The 18,233-nt window shown below is 41.6% G+C and overlaps 1 protein-coding gene across 5 annotated transcripts in view; it reads left to right on the top strand.

Moving 5' to 3' along the window:
* Positions 1-18,233, top strand: part of LOC136559212 (WASH complex subunit 2A-like) — a 35,755-nt gene continuing 17,522 nt past the window's right edge. Inside the window, exons 1-19 of one of the 5 annotated variants that reach the window (XM_066554232.1) lie at positions 1-97; positions 341-445; positions 820-984; positions 2,481-2,546; positions 3,219-3,392; positions 4,049-4,142; positions 4,511-4,566; positions 5,367-5,414; positions 6,695-6,799; positions 7,327-7,414; positions 8,592-8,660; positions 9,011-9,123; positions 10,169-10,241; positions 11,024-11,080; positions 12,952-13,116; positions 13,720-13,856; positions 15,643-15,735; positions 16,235-16,339; positions 17,268-17,384. In XM_066554232.1, the coding sequence (XP_066410329.1) occupies positions 341-445; positions 820-984; positions 2,481-2,546; positions 3,219-3,392; positions 4,049-4,142; positions 4,511-4,566; positions 5,367-5,414; positions 6,695-6,799; positions 7,327-7,414; positions 8,592-8,660; positions 9,011-9,123; positions 10,169-10,241; positions 11,024-11,080; positions 12,952-13,116; positions 13,720-13,856; positions 15,643-15,735; positions 16,235-16,339; positions 17,268-17,384 (1,830 nt within the window). In that variant the 5' untranslated portion in view covers positions 1-97. Of the gene's footprint in view, positions 98-234; positions 250-340; positions 446-819; positions 985-2,480; positions 2,547-3,218; positions 3,393-4,048; positions 4,143-4,510; positions 4,567-5,366; positions 5,415-6,694; positions 6,800-7,326; positions 7,415-8,591; positions 8,661-9,010; positions 9,124-10,168; positions 10,242-11,023; positions 11,081-12,951; positions 13,117-13,719; positions 13,857-15,642; positions 15,736-16,234; positions 16,340-17,267; positions 17,385-18,233 lie in introns of those variants that run through there. The other 4 variants (XM_066554237.1, XM_066554234.1, XM_066554235.1 and 1 more) reach the window with 4 other exon arrangements.

Here is an 18,233-nt window from a genome sequence, read left to right as displayed (position 1 = left end):
GGCGGGACCGGGCCGGGAGCGGTACCGGCGGGACCGGCCCAGGGTGAGCGGCGGGACCGGGCCGGGCTGGGAGCGGCACCGGCGGGACCGGCCCAGGGTGAGCGGCGGGACCGGGCCGGGAGCGGCACCGGCGGGACCGGCCCAGGGTGAGAGGCGGGACCGGGCCGGGCTGGGAGCGGCACCGCCGGGACCGGCCCAGGGTGAGCGGCGGGGCCGGGCCGGGAGCGGCACCGGCGGGACCGGCCCAGGGTGAGCGGCGGGGCCGGGCCGGGCCGGGCCGGGAGCGGGACCGGGACCGGGACCGGCGGCGGCCCCACTGCTCACCGTCCTTCTCCCGCAGATGAACGGGGACGTGGCGGAGCCGGCGCCGGTGTGGGAGCGGCCCTGGTCGCTGGACGAGATCCGTAAGAGCAGCCAGAGCTGGTCCTTGGCCTCGGACGCCGGGGTGAGCGGTGCGGCCGGGAGCGGGCCTGAGCCCGGCTCCGGAGGAGTGCGGGGCCGCGGCCTCCCCGGGCTCGGGGCCGCGGGTCTGGGGACGGGCCTGCCGCGGGAAGAGCGCAGCCCCCGGGCCCGGCCGCTCTCTCGGTGCTTTAAGCCTGCGGTCTGGGCAGGAAAACTAAGTGAGGGCTTGGCTCGAACGGAGATGTAGAACGAAGTGGCTGACTTGGTCCTGTGTGTGTGCGTGGGAGTGGTTCAGTGTAATGTGCGTGTGTTTTGGTCCTCAGTTGAAGCGTATGATCAGTTCTGCCTGTCTTACAAACGGTGCCAAAAGGAAAAAAGAGTTGGATGCTGACTATTGCTTTCCTTTGTTGTCAACAGCTTCTGCATTTTCTACAAGAATTCTCACAGCAAACCATTTCCAGGACACACGAAATCAAAAAACAGGTGGACGGATTGATCAGTGAAACAAAAGCTACAGACTGCCGCCTTCATAATGTCTTCAATGACTTTCTTATGTTGTCCAACACGCAGTTCATAGAGAATGTGAGTGTGTTCTAGTACAACATCAAACTTGTACTTGAAACATTGTCATTGTCTCTTAATGTAGGAGTGATTTAGCTTTCTGGCAAGTCTGATGCTGATTTAGGGATGAAATTACTTTTAATTGTATTTTGTTAAAAGATAGCCTGATTCCCTTGTGAGTGATGCACTATCCAATATTGGCAGTGCATATCAGCAATACCTGCTTTCCTTGCTGATATGTGACCAGGAGATAAGAGTTTTGGTTTTAGAACTATGAATGAGTTGGGAATTCTGCCATGTCTTCGTTTATCTTCACAAGTTGCAGGAATGTAGCATTTGTCTGCCTTACTTGTCTAAATATGAGGAATGTTATACAATGCTGTAAATTTTCTTAATGGTGTTATTTTATTGTAAAAGCATTTGGTATTAAAGGTGTTGGCCTGCAGGTAGTTTTCCCCTTCATTTGGTCATGACAAGCATATTTTCTGGTAAATGTTGCCACTTTATAGATATCTCTATTTTGAAAGATAAAGCTAGACTTGAAGGCCTGTTGCAACATTGTATCACTAGATGTGTCTAATTAAGATGGAGAGCTTTGATAGTATTTCAGATTTTGGAGGGTTTTTAGCACTGTGAGTTTTATCAAGTGTTTTGTTTTGATCAGCATTATTTCAGGCTATAGGTGTCTCATCATGGCATTATTATTGGAAGGGTGGTGGCAGAGGAAAAGATGGAAAGAAAAGTGGATTTATATTCTGGGGGTTTTTGGTGGTAGTGGGTTTTTTCAGTGCTGCAGTGTCTTTTCTGACCTAGCTTGGCTGTTCAGTATAATGATTCTGCTGAGAACAGTTTGTGCCAAATGTTTTAAATCTCATGTGCTTACAGCTGTTTGTTCCCAAATTAAGGTGCACAGAAATAGGTCTTCATTTCTGATTTTCATTTTAGTTAGTGAGAGATCTGTCTCTTCTCAGGGGATAACTGCACCTGTGTTTGAGATTTGGATTTAGGTTTGCAGGTTTCATGGAGATCTTTTATTCCCCTTTTTCTCCTTGTAGCTGTTCCTATAAAAGAATGCTGGAGGGATCATCAGTGAGGGATCATCAGAATAAACTGAAGGTTGAGGGTTGTTGTGAACCCTTTCTGTGCGTATGGGAGGAAAAGCTACTAAGTAACAGAAAACTAAAGTAGACAGCCTCTAAGTAAACTATAGGTTTCACTCTGAAGGTGTCTAGAACAGCTTTACCTTGGGAAGGTTAAAACAGTGCATTTTTTATTATGTTCAGGATAGTCTGTTAGCAGACTTGAATTACCTCAGTTGCATTGAGAGGCTGCCAATGGTACCTTCAGTACCAATGCATGGAGGTACTTGACATCATCCATGGCTTCATTTTTTACTGTGTAATGAACTAATGTGTCACTAATTACATATTAGTAGTGTACTTTGAGGTGGTACCCATGGTTTAGCCCCTGTAGTAGTACATTGTTCTTACATGAATTAATTTTGCTTGACTTTTCAGAGAGTATATGATGAAGAAGTGGAAGAGCCTATTCCCAAAGCTGATGTTGGAGACAAAACAGAACAGGTAGTTAACTTCAGCTGCCTTGAGTGCTGTCAGTATGTTTGCAGCCATTGTGTACCTTCTCATTTTCAAACTTGGTTTGCTTACATCTACAGCTTACAAACCAAACTCCTTCCTTTCTCCTTGAAGTCTTTCTGTTGGATAGTGTATGTCACTCAGGCATAAAGTTGACAGTGATATTGGAGGCTACTACAGTGTGTGATCATCTCTTAGGGCCTCCCCAAGCTCAGTACTGTATCCAGCAGATAAGACTTATGCATTGATTTTTAAGTGGTTATGCATGTTTTTTCACCAAGAAGGCTTTGGGCAACCTTACTGGATTCACAGGTAGTAAATTGGGGAAGCAGAATCTGACTGAAATAATTCCCAGAAAGCTTTATATGTATGTATGTGTATATATTACAATCTAGATGCATTATACCATAAATGTCCCCACAATAGCTTAGGAGCACAAGTAAAACAATACTTGCTTGTGTGGATGTTTAGAACCTCTGTTTCTGGAGTGATGAAAATGAATTAAGTCAAGCAAAAAAAAAAATCTGATTGTCCTTCTAATGCACACAGTGAAAAAGCTTTCATTGTGCTGATTTGAAATTAACATTTTGAATGTGTCTTGTGATAAGATGGAGTCTTAAGTAAAATGCAATGAGCATGTGTTTTTTTCTGTTACTAAAGGAAAAGACGCGGGAGCAGAAAGAAGCTGATCTAATCCCTAAAATTCAAGAAGCAGTGAATTATGGGTTGCAGGTTCTGGACAGTGCATTTGAACAGCTAGACATCAAAGCAGGGAACTCTGACTCAGAAGAGGAAGAAAGTAACGAAAGAGTGGAACTGATACTTGAGCCAAAGGTACAAGGGACCTGTTCTTGCTGGGTTTGTTTTGTTTTCTTGGACTTGCTCTTTGCTTCTGTCAGCTGTATTACTGCCTTAGTGTAAAACTGATGTTACCTAAACCTGTTGCCTAAAAAGAGGGTTTGATGACTGCATCTGAAGAAGTGCTGTCTGCTGAGCTTCTCCTTTTGTAACCTGCCTGTCTTGCAGTTAGGTTAGCATTAAGGTATGGCATCCTAAAGGAAGTTAGTTTATTGGAGTGAACTTTGAAGGGGAAGCCTCAGTTCCATGTGGGAGTGGGATGTACAAATTTCATGCTTTTTAGGTACAAACCATATCTTTATGGGTTGTTTTTACCATCCAAATAATTAAAAATCCAAGGTCCAGGTTTTGGGATAAGACTCATGCCTGTAGGTCTTTGCAAGGATATTCTTCTGTTACATGGCATGCAAAAAACAAGTTGGGACTACACAAACAGAAGTAGCCACTTTGTTTGATGGTATTGAGGGAAATAAACATCAGCTAGCCCACCCAGTCATATGTTGACTTGAAGATAGGTTTGGTGGGACTCTTAACAAGCTTGTATATTCCTTGAGTTAAAACAAGGGATGTAAGACTTCTGTTCTGAGGGCTGTTCAAAGATGTCAGAAAGACCTGATGTTGTCTCTTTCCAGGATCTCTATATTGACAGACCTTTACCTTACTTGATTGGCTCTCAGCAGTTTATGGAACAGGATGATGTTGGCCTTGGAGATCTCTCTAGTGAAGGTATGTTCTGGCATGACCTTTTCTTTCTATGCAAGCAATTAGGTCCTAATCCAAGATTTTTGACTGTTTTAAATCACTGCTTTGGTTATCCTGTGTACTGTTCTTGCATGGTTAGATGCAGGCTATAATTAGCTGGGGGAAAAAAATGTTGATTATGCTGTAACAGCCACATTTCCAGTATACTCATTTAGTTGTGCTTTGTGTATTAGAAATGCAAAGTGTTAAAATTTCATCAGCTTTCAAAGTTCTTTCAAACCACTCTCTACCCACCTGAATTTTAGTTTTCTTCACAGACTCTTTAGGTGGCTTAAATGGTGACTACATTTTTCTGTGTCTGATGTTAACTTTTTTGTTTCCATTTAAATTAGAAGGATCAGTAGATAGCGATCGTGGAAGTGTAATTGACAGTGAAGAGAAGGATGAGGTAAGTGGCAAGTACCAGCTGCTTTGCACAAACATTCCTTGCATGTGAGGCCATTAATTACCTTGCTTTTTAAAGTTGCCTCTCAAGATAATACTGCACGAGGTTTTTTCCCTGTGTTGGTTGGGATAAATATACTTCGTTATTGTTCTTATGCAGTGGTTTCCTCTGCAGCTTTCCAGAGGAACATTTATGTGATATTGACTCTAGCTGTTATTAAAGTAGAATACTTCAAACTGAAGTGTTTTATTCCACTCTTATTTAATTTTGTGAAGCAAATCAGATTCTTAAAAAGAATTGCATTTATGGAGAACAAATCTGTTGTAAATTACAGCTACAAAGAATGGGATGGAGACTGACAGGAACAAGTTTAAAGCTTTAAGTAATGCACCTCCAGGCTTAGTCTCATAAATGTGCTGCATTGGAATATCAGTTTCTGATATGTGTTGCCTGCTTTGGCTGGGATGTCTCTGCTTTGTAACCATGCTATGGAAGCAATCCCTTTCTCCTGAGGTGTTTGCTTTGATGTCTTTGCTCACTTAAAGTGAAATCCCTTTTGAGCTACTTGGATTGCATCCATTGGATGCAGTCACAATGGAGCCTGCTGTCCTTGCTGAATTAATGACTTTCTAGTGAGCTCCTGTCACAAAAATGGTCAGCACTGGGGGAACGTTTCTTGGTCAGATAATGGTGAGGAGATCTGAATGTCCAAACTTCAGCAAGCTCAGAGTTTCTGAGCCCTCTCCCTTAACCACTGGATGAAGTAATGTGTGATACTTGTCTCTGGGTCTCTTATGTTACAGGAATCAGATGATGAATTTGGAAACCCCAGTGAAGATGACCAAAAGACGGTATGGTTAAACGCTCCGGTACATACCTGAAAGACTTCCCATTTGTGACACAGTGAGCATGCATGAAACAGGAGATGAGAGCTCTAGACAGTTGATTATTAGCAACTTTGTGAGGCCTGATTTTTATAACATTTTATGGGAAGGTCCTGGGCAGATGGCACTATGTTCTGAAAATGAACCTGTGTTGGGCTTAAAGACATGCTTGCAAGCTGTCATTAGATACAGAGCCTATGTGGGATGGCATTGCCTGATATGTCTTTTCCTCAGGAATAACTAGGGAGACATGAGAGTTCAAAGACTCTTCTCCAGGAAAACTAGGCTTCTGTGGGTTCATTTGGTTTATAATTTAAAATCTAATCTTGCTGTGCAGGAGGCAAGGAACAATACAGTTTGAGTATTACATGGAATCAAAGATGCGAACAGTATTAGATATTTGAACAATATATCCATTTGGATAATGAATGAGAAGGGAAGAGAAATGTTGAGATGGAAAAATTGAAGCCTGACTTTAGTAATTGATTTTAGATGAAGGAATCTTATCCATATTTAGATGTGCTACTGCAAAAGACTTCTAGGTGGGGATCCTCAATCTTGCACGATTTAATGCCAAAAGAGCAATGATGCAAAAAGCAACCCTTCTTTAATCTACTTATTAATAAAGCAGTGTTGCAAAAACACTCAGATGTTACTTTAAGCTGACCTTCATAGGGTAGCTTTGTATGCCTGATGTATTTTAAGATGAGCAAGTATCTTTGGGTTGTTGGTGATTTAGTTCAATTATGGGCGCTTGCCTGTGCCAACCCCCAGCTCTCATCCAGTTCACTTCATCTTTTTCAGCCTCTTACTGATGTGACTGAAATCAGGATGTGAGCACGTAGTGTCTGTCATTCTGCTATGCACCCTAAGGACAGAGCAAGATGATACAATTTTTTACTAGTTGATCAAGGAACACTAAGGAATACTTAACTCAGTGTTCATGTGTTAAGACTAAATACCAGGTCTTTAGTTTGTGCATGGTAGTGGTACACACCTTGTGAGGGGAGTCTTTGTGTCCTCAGTTGCAGCATTCAGTAACTCAGCACAGGGTTGGGGGATGCTTGAGAATGCAGCAACTCTCTTGGGGCTAGACGCACTCCTTCCTTACCTTTCAAAAGCTGTGAAGTACTCCAAATTGGCTGTAAATTCCCATCCTTTCTGTGAGTTTGATTTGAATATTTTATCTAAGCAGATGAAGTTTTGTGCTTGTTTTGTATGTGAACAGGATATTAATTGTTTTTTAGAGGATAGCACAAATGAGTGATGAAGATGATGATGATGGCTGCGATCTCTTTGACTCTGAAAAAGAGGAGGATGAGGAAGGAGACTTAAATGAAAGCACAAAGCCTGTGAGTAATTGCTGCTTTCCTGGAATGGGAGATCTGACTTTTTATTCAAAAAATTTGTCCTTAGAGGGATTATAATGGTACCTCTCAAGTACCTGGAATGGAATCCTGTAGGAAGTGCCTTCAAAAATCCTGAGTAGTCTTTTAACATAATTGTTCAGGTGTTATGCCTTTAAACTCAGGGATTCTCACAGCTTAAAAAAGTATCAAAGCTGTCTTTCAAGAATATTAAGAAATGGATTATTGCATTTTTGTGAGGTGTAAGCCTTTTGTTTCTCCTGCTTACAAAGCAAGGTGACATTAACAACTATGTGTTCATCAGAACTAGAAATTCTGAGGATTTTTTTTTTTATTCTTGATGCATGCCTAATCTCTGCTTTCTTAACAGAAAGCTGTATTGCTTCTTTTGAGGGATTCAGACAAAGTCTAGACAAGATACTGTACAAGTGAGGCTATAGAATACAGCATTTATAATTGTAATTGCATCGAGTTGCTAACTGGATCTGCTGTTACTTGTCCCTGCTGCTCAGAAAAAGAAGAGGCCAACATCATTTGCAGATGAGCTGGCAGCTCGAATCAAAGGAGAAGTGCCAGTCAGACAAGATGAAGAGTGTTCATGTGAGTTATCTCCCAAGTTTTGAAAAGTGTGCAGTAATGGGGGACTTGTGAAAGTGTGGGACAGGAGACATTGTGCGTAACAATACATGAAGCTACACAGGTCTATTATTTGAACATGTATTAGGTAAAAGCATGACAAGAGGAATTGCAGACACTGTTTTGTGCTCTGAGTAATTCTTTGCCCATAACTCAGAATTGGAATTCACTGAGAGTTACAGTGGGAAACACGTTGCTTTCAGGTGAGACAGGTCACTCTCAAAACACACGGTATTGGAAATGTTTTCTTTCCAATCTGATTCTCCATGTGCATGTTTGACCACATGTGCTTTCTCCTGTTTCAAGTAAGTTTGTGGAAGGCACTGGTCACTGTGGTCTTTCAGTGATCTCTACAGTAGAAAACACCTCAAGCAGTAGATTGGCATTTTCATGTGGTGTGAAGTGTTTGTTTTCTTTGCTTAAATGTAGTGTTTTGAGGAAGTTTTCCTTGCTACTGTCACTTATGATATTTTAGGCTAAATAATGCATTTACTTTTGTGTTGCTTTCAAAGGCAGAGATGTCTCACGTATTTAGTCTTGGAGCAAAGCAGCAGTGGAAAATAGCTACCTGAAGTTGGGTTGGCAAGGGCTTGTGAGGCTGCTGTTGTAAAATTGGGAAGATGAACAGACAAGAGCTGTGTGTGTGTGTTCTTGCACAATTCAATCAATCAAACTAGGTCTGCTGATATCAAGAGTATAAAACCTACCAACTTAACCTGTTCAGTTACAGGGAAATCTTCCAGTCATTGAAGTAACTTCGTAAGGCCAGAGGAGATAAAACTCTGACTTTGCTTTTGGTAGCTGAATGAAGACAATAATAAATCTGGAGCCATTTGAGATGCTTGGAGGTTCTGCAAAGGTGTGGAACCTGTGCAAAGCTGTGTTGCTTTCTGACATCTCAGGTGACACTAGGCTGCATGTAGACAATTGTGTTGAACCCCTAGTGCCTGACAGAATTATTCTATTACAATTTTAAGTACTAGTTTTAGAAACTGTATTTCATAGAATTGATTCATCAGGCTGGTTCGTGTGGAAGCACAGAGGACAGCTTGGTTTGCTATTTTTTTAGGTTCTTTTTGCCATAGATTGATCTCAGACTGTAAGTAAAGGTTGACTGGTTTTTCATGCTTTCTTCTTACAGCCCTGTCATCAGAGACCAAAACAAGGAAAACCCCAAAAGAGAAGAAGGACGTTAGAGTTCCATCAGATGGTAGGACATCCTCCTCTCGTGCTTTTGAATTTTGGGCTGGATTGTAAGATAACACTTAAGAAATTGTGGCTTTTGCTGTAGAAGCTGGGTGGGATATCAGTGAGCATCCGTCAAGGTGAATCTAGGTGGGGATGTGCATGTAAAAAAGGCTGTAAACACACTTGGTGAGAGTTCTTCCTTTATGTGGCCTTCTGCAGCAACCACATAACCCAGTCTGTCTTCAGCAGCTTCTCTCTGTGTCATGTTTATGAGAGCAGATGGAACCAAAGCTGTTTATTTTGGTTGTCTCTAATTTCCTTTCCTAAAACTTGATCAGTCTTACTAAAGCTCATGTCTCTTCTACTTTCTAGATGAAGATGATGACATCTTCAAGCCTCCTAAACTGACTGATGAGGACTTCACACCGTTTGGTTCACGGGTTGGCCTCTTCAGTGGTGGAACAGGCCTCTTTGATGATGAAGAGGTGAGAATACTGCAGATACTAAGAAAAATAATCTGATAGTGCAAGGCAGCTTTGTGTCAGTGCAAATTTGAATGAAGCCATCACTGGTTACCTCTTGGTGACTTATTACTCAGACTACTTTCCTCATCTGTGTAGACACAGAACGGCCAAGCAGATCTGTGTGTGATTGTTGCCTGCCTGCATACACCTGGGCTTGGTTTCTGTTATCTAAAGTTAAACATCTCTGAAGGGTGACTTAGCTTCACTTTACTTGTGCATTGGAGGAGGCTGTGCTATACCAGCAGGCAGACACAGCAGGACAACAGGCAAATGATAACAACTGACCAATGGCAATTGATCACTGACACCTCTGCCACACTCCTACTCTTTCTGGAGTGTTTTGTCTTCTGTCTAGAGTTTTTTACAAAGAGTAAAGAGTAAAATGCATTTTTACAAAGAATAAATGCATTTTGAGTCTCCAGGTAGTCAACCTCTAATACCCTATTTGCATAAGAGGGAGGCTTCCAAGAAATTAAGTGGTCAGAACTCAAAAAATCTGGAGGTTTCCTGGAAATCCAGGCTGTGATTGTTGGATATTGGTACAGGGCACTGCAACCTGAACACCGGAACAACTGTGGGAGTGTCCTGCAATGTTTTTAAACTGTAATGTATTTCCCTGCACATATGTTTTATCCACATGAAGTTCAGGAGTATTTTTATGCTTGCCCTGACCTGAATTTTTCTCTCAAACCTTACTGTATAAACTTCAGTAGGAAAGCTCAGAAGGGCATAATCAGGATCTAACCAGCTGTAGAATAATTAGTGGAAGTCCTTGAAGATGTGCAAATAAGAGGTCATTCCTTCTCTTCAGCAGACAGACTAGCAATCAGTAAATTAAATTCTAGAAGAGTGCTGCTTTTCTGAATGTATGCACTCAACATTTGAGTGATTACCTCCTCTGTCTTGGCTTAGAAGTGAACATTCAATATGGAAAAATCAGCATCTGTAATTTCCTACAGAAACAAATTCACCACTTCCCTCCCTTTGCATTTTCATCTATGAGCAGAGTGATCTTTTTGCTGAAGCACCAAAAGGAGAAGAATCAAAAGAGAGAGAGGAGCAAGCCCCAGTAAGTGAAGGTAAGAACCAACAGTTGCCTCCTGTAGTCTTGTCTGTGCTGTGATTTATTACTGCTAGCAGCTAGACTGTTCCCAAACTAGAAAGCCTGGTGTAGCAATTACAGAGCAAGTCTCTTCTCCTCAGCAGTGTTAATAGAGAGCAGCTGTGGTAAATTTTACATGTATTTGTTTGCTATGATCTGTTACACTCACATACTCTCCTAGAGCTGAAAGGATGTCCTTACTGCTATTGGCAGAGCTCTCTGCTCTGTGCTGGGTTCCTGCTTCTCAAGTGTACTGGATCTCAGGATCCAGTTGTGGGTTTGAGGGGAGCAGAGATTTCTTCTTGCAGACTAATTCACCTGAGTTTCTCACTAGCTGCATATCCTTAAGGACTCTGAGCACACATTCTGTATTGCAGAGCTTTTACTGAAGCACTGTATTTGATGCATTTTCAGATATGTGTTGGGAGACTAAGCCATTTTGTTTTGAATGTATTGAAGTGGTTTTGAGTGTGTGAATGTGAACTGTTGTAAATAATGCTGTATGTAAACTTGTAATGTGTTTATAAGCTTCAGTGTAGTAGAGCTGTTCTGTGGCGTTTAAATTGAAAAAAGTAGACTGTTACATATATTTGCAATAGCCCAGAAGTTCAAGAAGAATGTGTAAAGAGTTCTGAGCTGTTAAGAAATAAAAAGCAGCTCAGACAACTTCTTGGATTCCTCTTTCTGTGGTAAAGTTCCGAAGGCTTTGACAGCATAAAATAAGTGCATCCATTTGTATTGTACTTCCTATGATTTCAGCATCCTCTACAAAGTCCTTAAAGAAAGTTCCTGCAGGTGCAGTATTTCTGTTTCCAGGTATGATTTATTCAATAGCCAATTGCTTCATGCACAAAATGCTCTTTTCTTTAAAACCTCCTACTGAGGTTTTAAAGAAAAAACTATCCAAATACAGCAGCACTGCATTGCTTGATCATATGCTTAATGACAAATACAGATGCTTCTACCATGCTAAGCCTAAACTGCAGCATGTTTTATGGATAATCAAAGATTCTGGAGGAGTTTTGAAGGTAGGTGTCACTGATGGCAGATATTAGCAGCTATGAGCTTCAGGTGTTGTGCTTTGAAACTTTAGGAATGTGTGTCACTTCAACTGACACTTTGCAGCTTAATTGTGCTGTACATGCAGTCACAGCTTCCACCTGTAGCCTGAGAAGGAACTGCATTACTGCATTTTGATCTTTCACATTTTATCATATTGCCTTGGGTTAGCAGAAGAACAGTTTAAACATTAAGTTCCTATGTTAAGACCAGTTTTGTTTTTCTGGTTTTGATTAGGAGGATCTGCATACATGGGGAAGAACCAGATCTATAACTTGGAGCTAAAAGTAAAAAAGAATTGTACTAAGATCTCTGTTTCTTATCAGAATCCAAGCTGATCATCACCAGTTGTTTTTTAATGTACTGACAAAGATTTGTATCAGTGCGCAGGCTCTTCACTTGATTGAGGTATCTGAATTTTAAGTTTTGGCCTTTCTTAATAAAGGTCTATTTTAAGACTGGTTTCAGTTAACTAAGACCTCAGTCAGCAAAATTTTTAGAGTAGGAAGTACACAAATGCAGAGTTTTTACGCCAGGGTCAATGATACATGTCAACAATGGGACTTCTAAGTAATTGTAAAACTCAGTAGCAGAGTTCAAAACAGCAGATTGATGTGTGGGATGTTTTTATCCTTTCTTCTTGGAGGTACTGTTGTATAAGCAGTGAGTTTAGTCTTTAGTTGCTCCCTCTCAATAACTTGTGGACAGGCTTAAGTCACCAGAGAAAAGCCAAGATTGAGGCTCCTTTGCTATTCTGTTGAACAGTTTGTTTAGGAACTCAGTAATCTTTAATAAATAACCACATTTTGTGGCTGTATTCCTGTCAATCCTGAGGCACTTTATAGTTGCATAATACACTTTTTTTTAATAAGAACCTGCTGCTGATCAAAATTTATGCAGTCTGCTGACTTAACCAAATAGCAGTTGTTCTACTTTCTGCCAAACTTTCTTCAAGTATCTCCCTACCACTGTCTCATTTCCAAGCATCTACACATGAGAAGCCAGAAGACAGGCTGAGACCATTAGGAGTGTTTCAGATGATCACACACTCAGCACTGAGGCTGGACATTGCCACAGGGAGGCAGAAGGAGCAGTTGCTCTGGCTGGCTCTAATCAATCACTGCCATAGCTGGGGTGTGCAGGGACCTCATGACCAAAGCCAGCCTTGTACTGCAGGATGGCTGCTGGGCTCACATGGCCAGTGTGCCTCCTGGGAAGAGCTCAGTCACCTGTCCTTCCCTCTCCCCAGGCACATTACCACTTCACTGGGCCACAGTGGTGTGGTGCACTAGTTAGTAGAGTAGGATTCTGGTTTGGGAAGTCCATAGGGGCAGCAGTGTGGGACTACTGAGTCTTCTAGCTTCAACACAGAGCCTGGCTGCTGTTCCTAGGGAAGATGAGCAGGTTTGAGGAAGAAGTGGCTGCAGTGAGAGTGAGGGGCTGTCTGTGACTTGGCTTTATCAGAATGTGTCTAGCTAATGCTTTTGATGTGGCACCGTTGCAGGAGCGCCTTAAAAGTTGCTGAGATGGAAACTGTACCTGATGTCATTTACTATGGCACAAATTCAGCTTTTGGTAACTCTGGAAATGTTATTTTGATTTTTATTCTGCCCCCATCTGACCTGCAGGAGGAAGTGATGTGTTTAGTTCCACTGTAATTGGGGAAAAAGACAAGAAATCTGCAGCACGGAGCACAGAAAAAACTCCTAAACAACCTGGGAAAGTTGTTCTATTTGATAATGATGATGATGATGACTTCTTTGTGGAAGCAACTAAAAAGCCTCCAGATCCAGGTACCTCTAAAAATTTGTGGTGAAAGATTAAACACTGAAGGTCATCAAAATTCAAACTGGTAGGAACGAATGGGTTATAAAATTCAAACTTCATCACTGCGACTTCTGCTTGGGTTTTGAGGGGTTGTGGTTTTGTTTGATTTTTGATGTTCTTTTGTAGAGGGTTTTTTGTCATTGGTATTTCTTTTCATCAGAGTGACATGGGGCTGGTTTGTTTGTGCATGCTCTCTCTGACTTCTCTCTAAGGATGCTGCTCCTACCACTAGAGCAGTATCTAGACTTGAATCAGGTACAGGCTTTATTCACAGAGCCTTGAACCTTTGTGCCCAGCATTCCCTATTAGCAGGGTCTAGGCCTGTGCTAAGCCAATACAAAACACTGCCTTTAGAGGTGCCAGCTGGCTCAGCTGCTTCACTGCATATTCTATCATCAGTGCTTTCAGGCAAGTGGTGTTTCACTTTGGGAGCTTGTCTAGCTTTTTCTCTCAAAGACTCCTGATGTTGGTCATTGTTAAACAGTACGTTAAACAGTATCTTTTGAGACTCTCTTATCTTCTCCTCTTCTGTATTCCTCATTCCCTGTTGGTTTTCTCTCTTTATGTAGTCAAATCTACAGCTGACCTATTTGATGATGATGATGAAGAAGGTGATTTATTCAAGGAGAAACCTGCCATTCCTTCTGTGGTTGCTGTCACAGCTAAAGAAACAGAAAGTCATAGGGAGGCAATTGTGGAAAAAAAGGTAATGTCATATAAATGGATTGTTTTAGGAAAAGTTTCTAGTGCAGTTGAAACAGTCTTTCCATATACAACACTATGAAAGTGACATATTTATGAAATAGCACTCGGTTCTTAGGGTCTTCCATAATTTAGTGCTTCAGTGGTCCTTAAATGCCATTTTCCTTTTAAACTTGGGGTTTATTTGAGGTTTTTATTTGTGTGGGAAGTGATTGAAAGAATCTTATTAAGGCAGGATTGAAATGAGAGCAAAATTAAAAGTCTCTGATAATAAAAAATGTTTATGAATTTCATGGCTGAAATGAAACCAGCCTGAGTTAGAAACCTTTGGTGTCACAGTTCTGTGCTTCAGAAACTGTCTGCTCTTAAACCAGCCACTGACAGCAGCTTAACTGGTAACCCATAGCTTGTGTGTGTATTATGGGAGAGGAGGGTGGGTGTCACAGTTCTACCTAAGCATTTACAAAACTTGAGGTGTTTAGAAAACTGTTCTTCAGCTGAAAACTCCTCTAAGTTGTAGAAAGCTCTGAACATGATACTGAGCACATGCATATGTATGTGAGAGAGTTAGGAGAACCTCCTAATACCCACTCCACTTTCAGAACAGTCCCTTCAGGAAAGTAGTAATGCTCTTTGTTTCTAGAGTAGATACTGTATGTACTCATTTTATGCATTCTGTCCATTGAGTATTTGAACATAATTAGCTGCAGTGACTCTTCTCCCCTCTGGACTGAGAAGCACAGTGCTGGGGATGTCTAATGCAAATTGCTGTAGCACTTTCCCCATATTGTCCTATGAGAAGCACCTAAGCACAGGGGCCAAAGCCAGCTTCTATTTCTGCTGCAGTGCAAGAGTATCCATGGGCAGGTGAAGCAGGAGCAGTGAGAGGAATCTTACAGCACTGGGCTTTCCTAGGGAAGAGGATGAGAACTGATTCAGCAGCACCCCTCCTACTCAGGGAGGGGTGGAGGAAGAAAGGGCTGTTTTATATTCCCAGCTTTATGACAGTAGTGCTTGGGTTTGGGATTATTCTAAGTTTAATGGCAATATAGCTGGTGGCAGGCTGGAGCTGTGCTGTGATAATGCAGGAAATGATGGCTGCTACAAACTGCCCTTGTCCTTTATGAAACACAGCTGGTTAAAAGAAACCTTTCCCTTTAGCTTCCGAGGCCTGGCATGAGTTGCTGCATACATTCTTCTGCTGAGAAGGATGGTGTGGCAGAGAGGAGGCCTGTGGTAAGACCTGCAAGTCACTTGTGCATAGCACATGAGTTTTGGACTTCAGCCCATGGGTGACAAGCTTGGGTTCTGTCCCTTCAGCTGCTGGGATTTTGCCATCAGCATGTCTCTTAGCAGGGATCTGTCATGGGTTAGGAAAGGTACTTCCCAGTTTAGTGCCTCCACTGCAACCATCCCTCTCTCCCTGGGGAGGGCTAAAGAGGGGAATTGGAGGCACAAAAGATAAAGATCAGAGATAGAGATAAAACCAATTTACTTGAAACAGCAATGAGATAAGAAAGCAAACAGTAACAGCAGCAATACTGATGACAGAAGGTACAAAAAAGTGGCAAATGATTCCACTGCCTCTGCCATGCTGAACTGACTCAGAGAGAGCTTCTCCTTGGAAGAGACTCCCTTCCCCCTGTCCCCAGCAATGGCATGAGGTGGTATAAAACAACTTCTGAGTCCTAGCCATGCCCCCTCCTGGCTACTGCAAAAAAATGTGTCATAGCTGTGCCAGCCCTTACTGAATCTAAGTGGGTGCTGATGAGTCTTTTTTTGTCCTAAAGAGTCAACCATCTTCAGGTGAGGACTTCAAGCCTTTGTCTGAAACACCTCCAAGAAAACAGAGGGGCCTTTTCTCTGATGAGGAGGATGCTGAGGTGAGCATTTCTTTGAGAAATCCCTACAGAAATCCTTGGCATCTCAGTCATCCTAACTTCAGTCCATTTGTATCTGGGGACTCTTTATGCATTTTGTTGGATTGGGAAATCTAACATCCATGCACATACTCCCAGCTGTTCTGAAAGTTCCTTCTTGCTCCAGAAGTGAAAGCTGATTGTTTTCCCTGTCTTCAGGGAGTTAAACATTAGTGGTACACACAGGCATAAATTAAAAGCCTGAAGACAGGAAGGAGCAGCAAATTAAGAGTAAGAATCATTAAAGACTGCATATGTTTCATTTTGGCTCTCAGCTAGCAATTAACCAGCAAAGATGGGAAAATCCCTGTGCAGTTGGAAATGATTGGTACCTCAGACAAGGCATCCACTACTTCATAGACATTCTAAACATCTTTTTTCATAAGGAAAAACACGCATGTCCCCTTTATAGTTCTTAAACGTATGGCCTTGCTTTGCAAAGTGACATTTCTTTGGTTTGCAGGATTTGTTTTCATCAAGTAAACCTGTGAAGTCCAAAGCTACATCTCTCCCCACCAGCAAGTCCATGACAAAAACTCCACTTTCCTTGTTTGATGATGATGAAGAGGTAAGTACCACTTCCTGATACTGCCTGTGTGAGGGAACCCACCTGCACTGGCTGTTGCAAATGCAGCAGGAAATACTGAGAAATTTACAACACTGGCCTTGCAAGTGGAGCACTAAATTGCTCTTGCATTGTGCAGCAGTTCTGAGCATGTCGACAGTGGAGAAGAGTGGGAGTGGAGAGTCTTGCAAGTTCTTGAGGTCTTTTAAGTAGTTTGCAGTCAGTGCATTTCATCTCTGGACCTAAACATGAAGGATATTATCCCTCTGATTGATAGGACTAGAGAACACTGAGCAGTAGAACAAATATGAGCTTCAAGAAGCTGTTTTATCCTAAACCTGTGGTATCTGTCACATGGATGACTTCTTGCTTCTCTTGTCATGGCTGTTGAATTCCTTTTTTCTCACTCTTCAGTGTGTAGGAATCGTGACTGCTAGTATGGAAACACAGGTCAGAGCACAAGTTTGTGAAATAAACCTTAAAAAAATTTGAATTGAGGTGTACTTTTTTAATCTTTTTACCCAGTGGCAGTTGTTCAGCTCACTTAATGCCTGTCTTCAGAATATGATTAATTCTCCATTTCATTATACACGTTAGAGACAGTGCCCCATTGTGTTGGCTGCTGTGCTACAGAATTGCTGAGGGGTGGTTTTGGCTCCTGGTCACGTCTTGTGGTGGAGAATCTGTGAGCCAGAACCAGGCTATGTGCTAACAGGCTTCTGGTCTATCAAAAGCTGTATGTGTAGAATTCCTTGTACCAGAATATTGTGTTAAACTTGAAATTGCCTTCAAAAAGCACCATTTCTGTATCCTACTTACATGAGAAGTGAATGGCAACAGTATCTTATGTGCTGATGATTTCTCAATGAGCTTTTCATTGTGGCTTTGGCTTTTGATTTTTTTATAATACTGTATTTTATTTTGTTTTAAGGATCTCTTTGGTGTGGGACCTGCCAAGAAGCACCAGGAAAAGCCCACAGAAGAGAGAGCAAAACAGTCAGGGTCTCTCAAGAAAGCTTCCACCTTATTGTTCAGCAGTGATGAGGAGGTACTGAGGAGTGAGATTTGGTTGAAAGTGGCTACTGCGCTTTATGCTTTATAAAACTTTTGAGAAGGGAACCACAGACCAATTCTGCTGTGTCCATATGCCATGCTTACCCCAATCCCTTGACTTGTTTGCAGCTAAGGAGGCTGATCCTTGATCCAAATTTTCACAGGATCTAGGTAATAGAGAAAATCAGTATTTTCAATGTAATTTTAGAAGGTTTGATAGCAAATGAAGACTGTTGCCAACAAATCTGACTTAAAAACACTAAAAGGGAAAAATAAGTTAGTTCTTACTGCATTAAATTCTATAAGGAAAGTTTAGCAGTTCTAGATAGATGTGTTGAGTTTTTCTTTGTTTTGAGTTGGGTTTCTTTTGTATGTGGTTTTGTTTATTGTTATTTTTATTTGCTTAAGTTTTGGTGGTTTTTTTCTTTTTTAGCTGTTTTGCTTTCTTAAATCTAGGGATGGTGAAATGATACATAAATAATTAGTCTTTCCATAGAGCAGCCCTCTTCTAGGGATGGACTAGGTATTATCCTCCATCTTAAATGAAAGCTAGAGACACTAAAGTAAATTAAAAACTTAAAAATTTAAAACTTGTCTGGAAACCTCTAAATTAGCTCATATGAATAGGATCCAGACTCTTCTTAGTCCTCCTACCTCTCAAAATTACTCTGTTGCATATACTTTATTACTTGTCCTAAATTGCTTGTTTAGTAGGCAACAGTAATATCTTTAGATGTATTTTTATCTTAATGTAGAATAAACCAAGTTCAAACTTTGTCATGCCTGTAATCCCTTTCATAAAGGTGGGAAACTGGGGAAAGCCACTTGAAATGCTGGGAATAGC

The sequence above is a fragment of the Molothrus aeneus genome, chromosome 8 (genome assembly GCF_037042795.1).
Source record: "Molothrus aeneus isolate 106 chromosome 8, BPBGC_Maene_1.0, whole genome shotgun sequence".
Classification (NCBI taxonomy): Eukaryota; Metazoa; Chordata; class Aves; order Passeriformes; family Icteridae; genus Molothrus; species Molothrus aeneus.
This window is presented reverse-complemented; position numbering and strand designations above follow the sequence as displayed.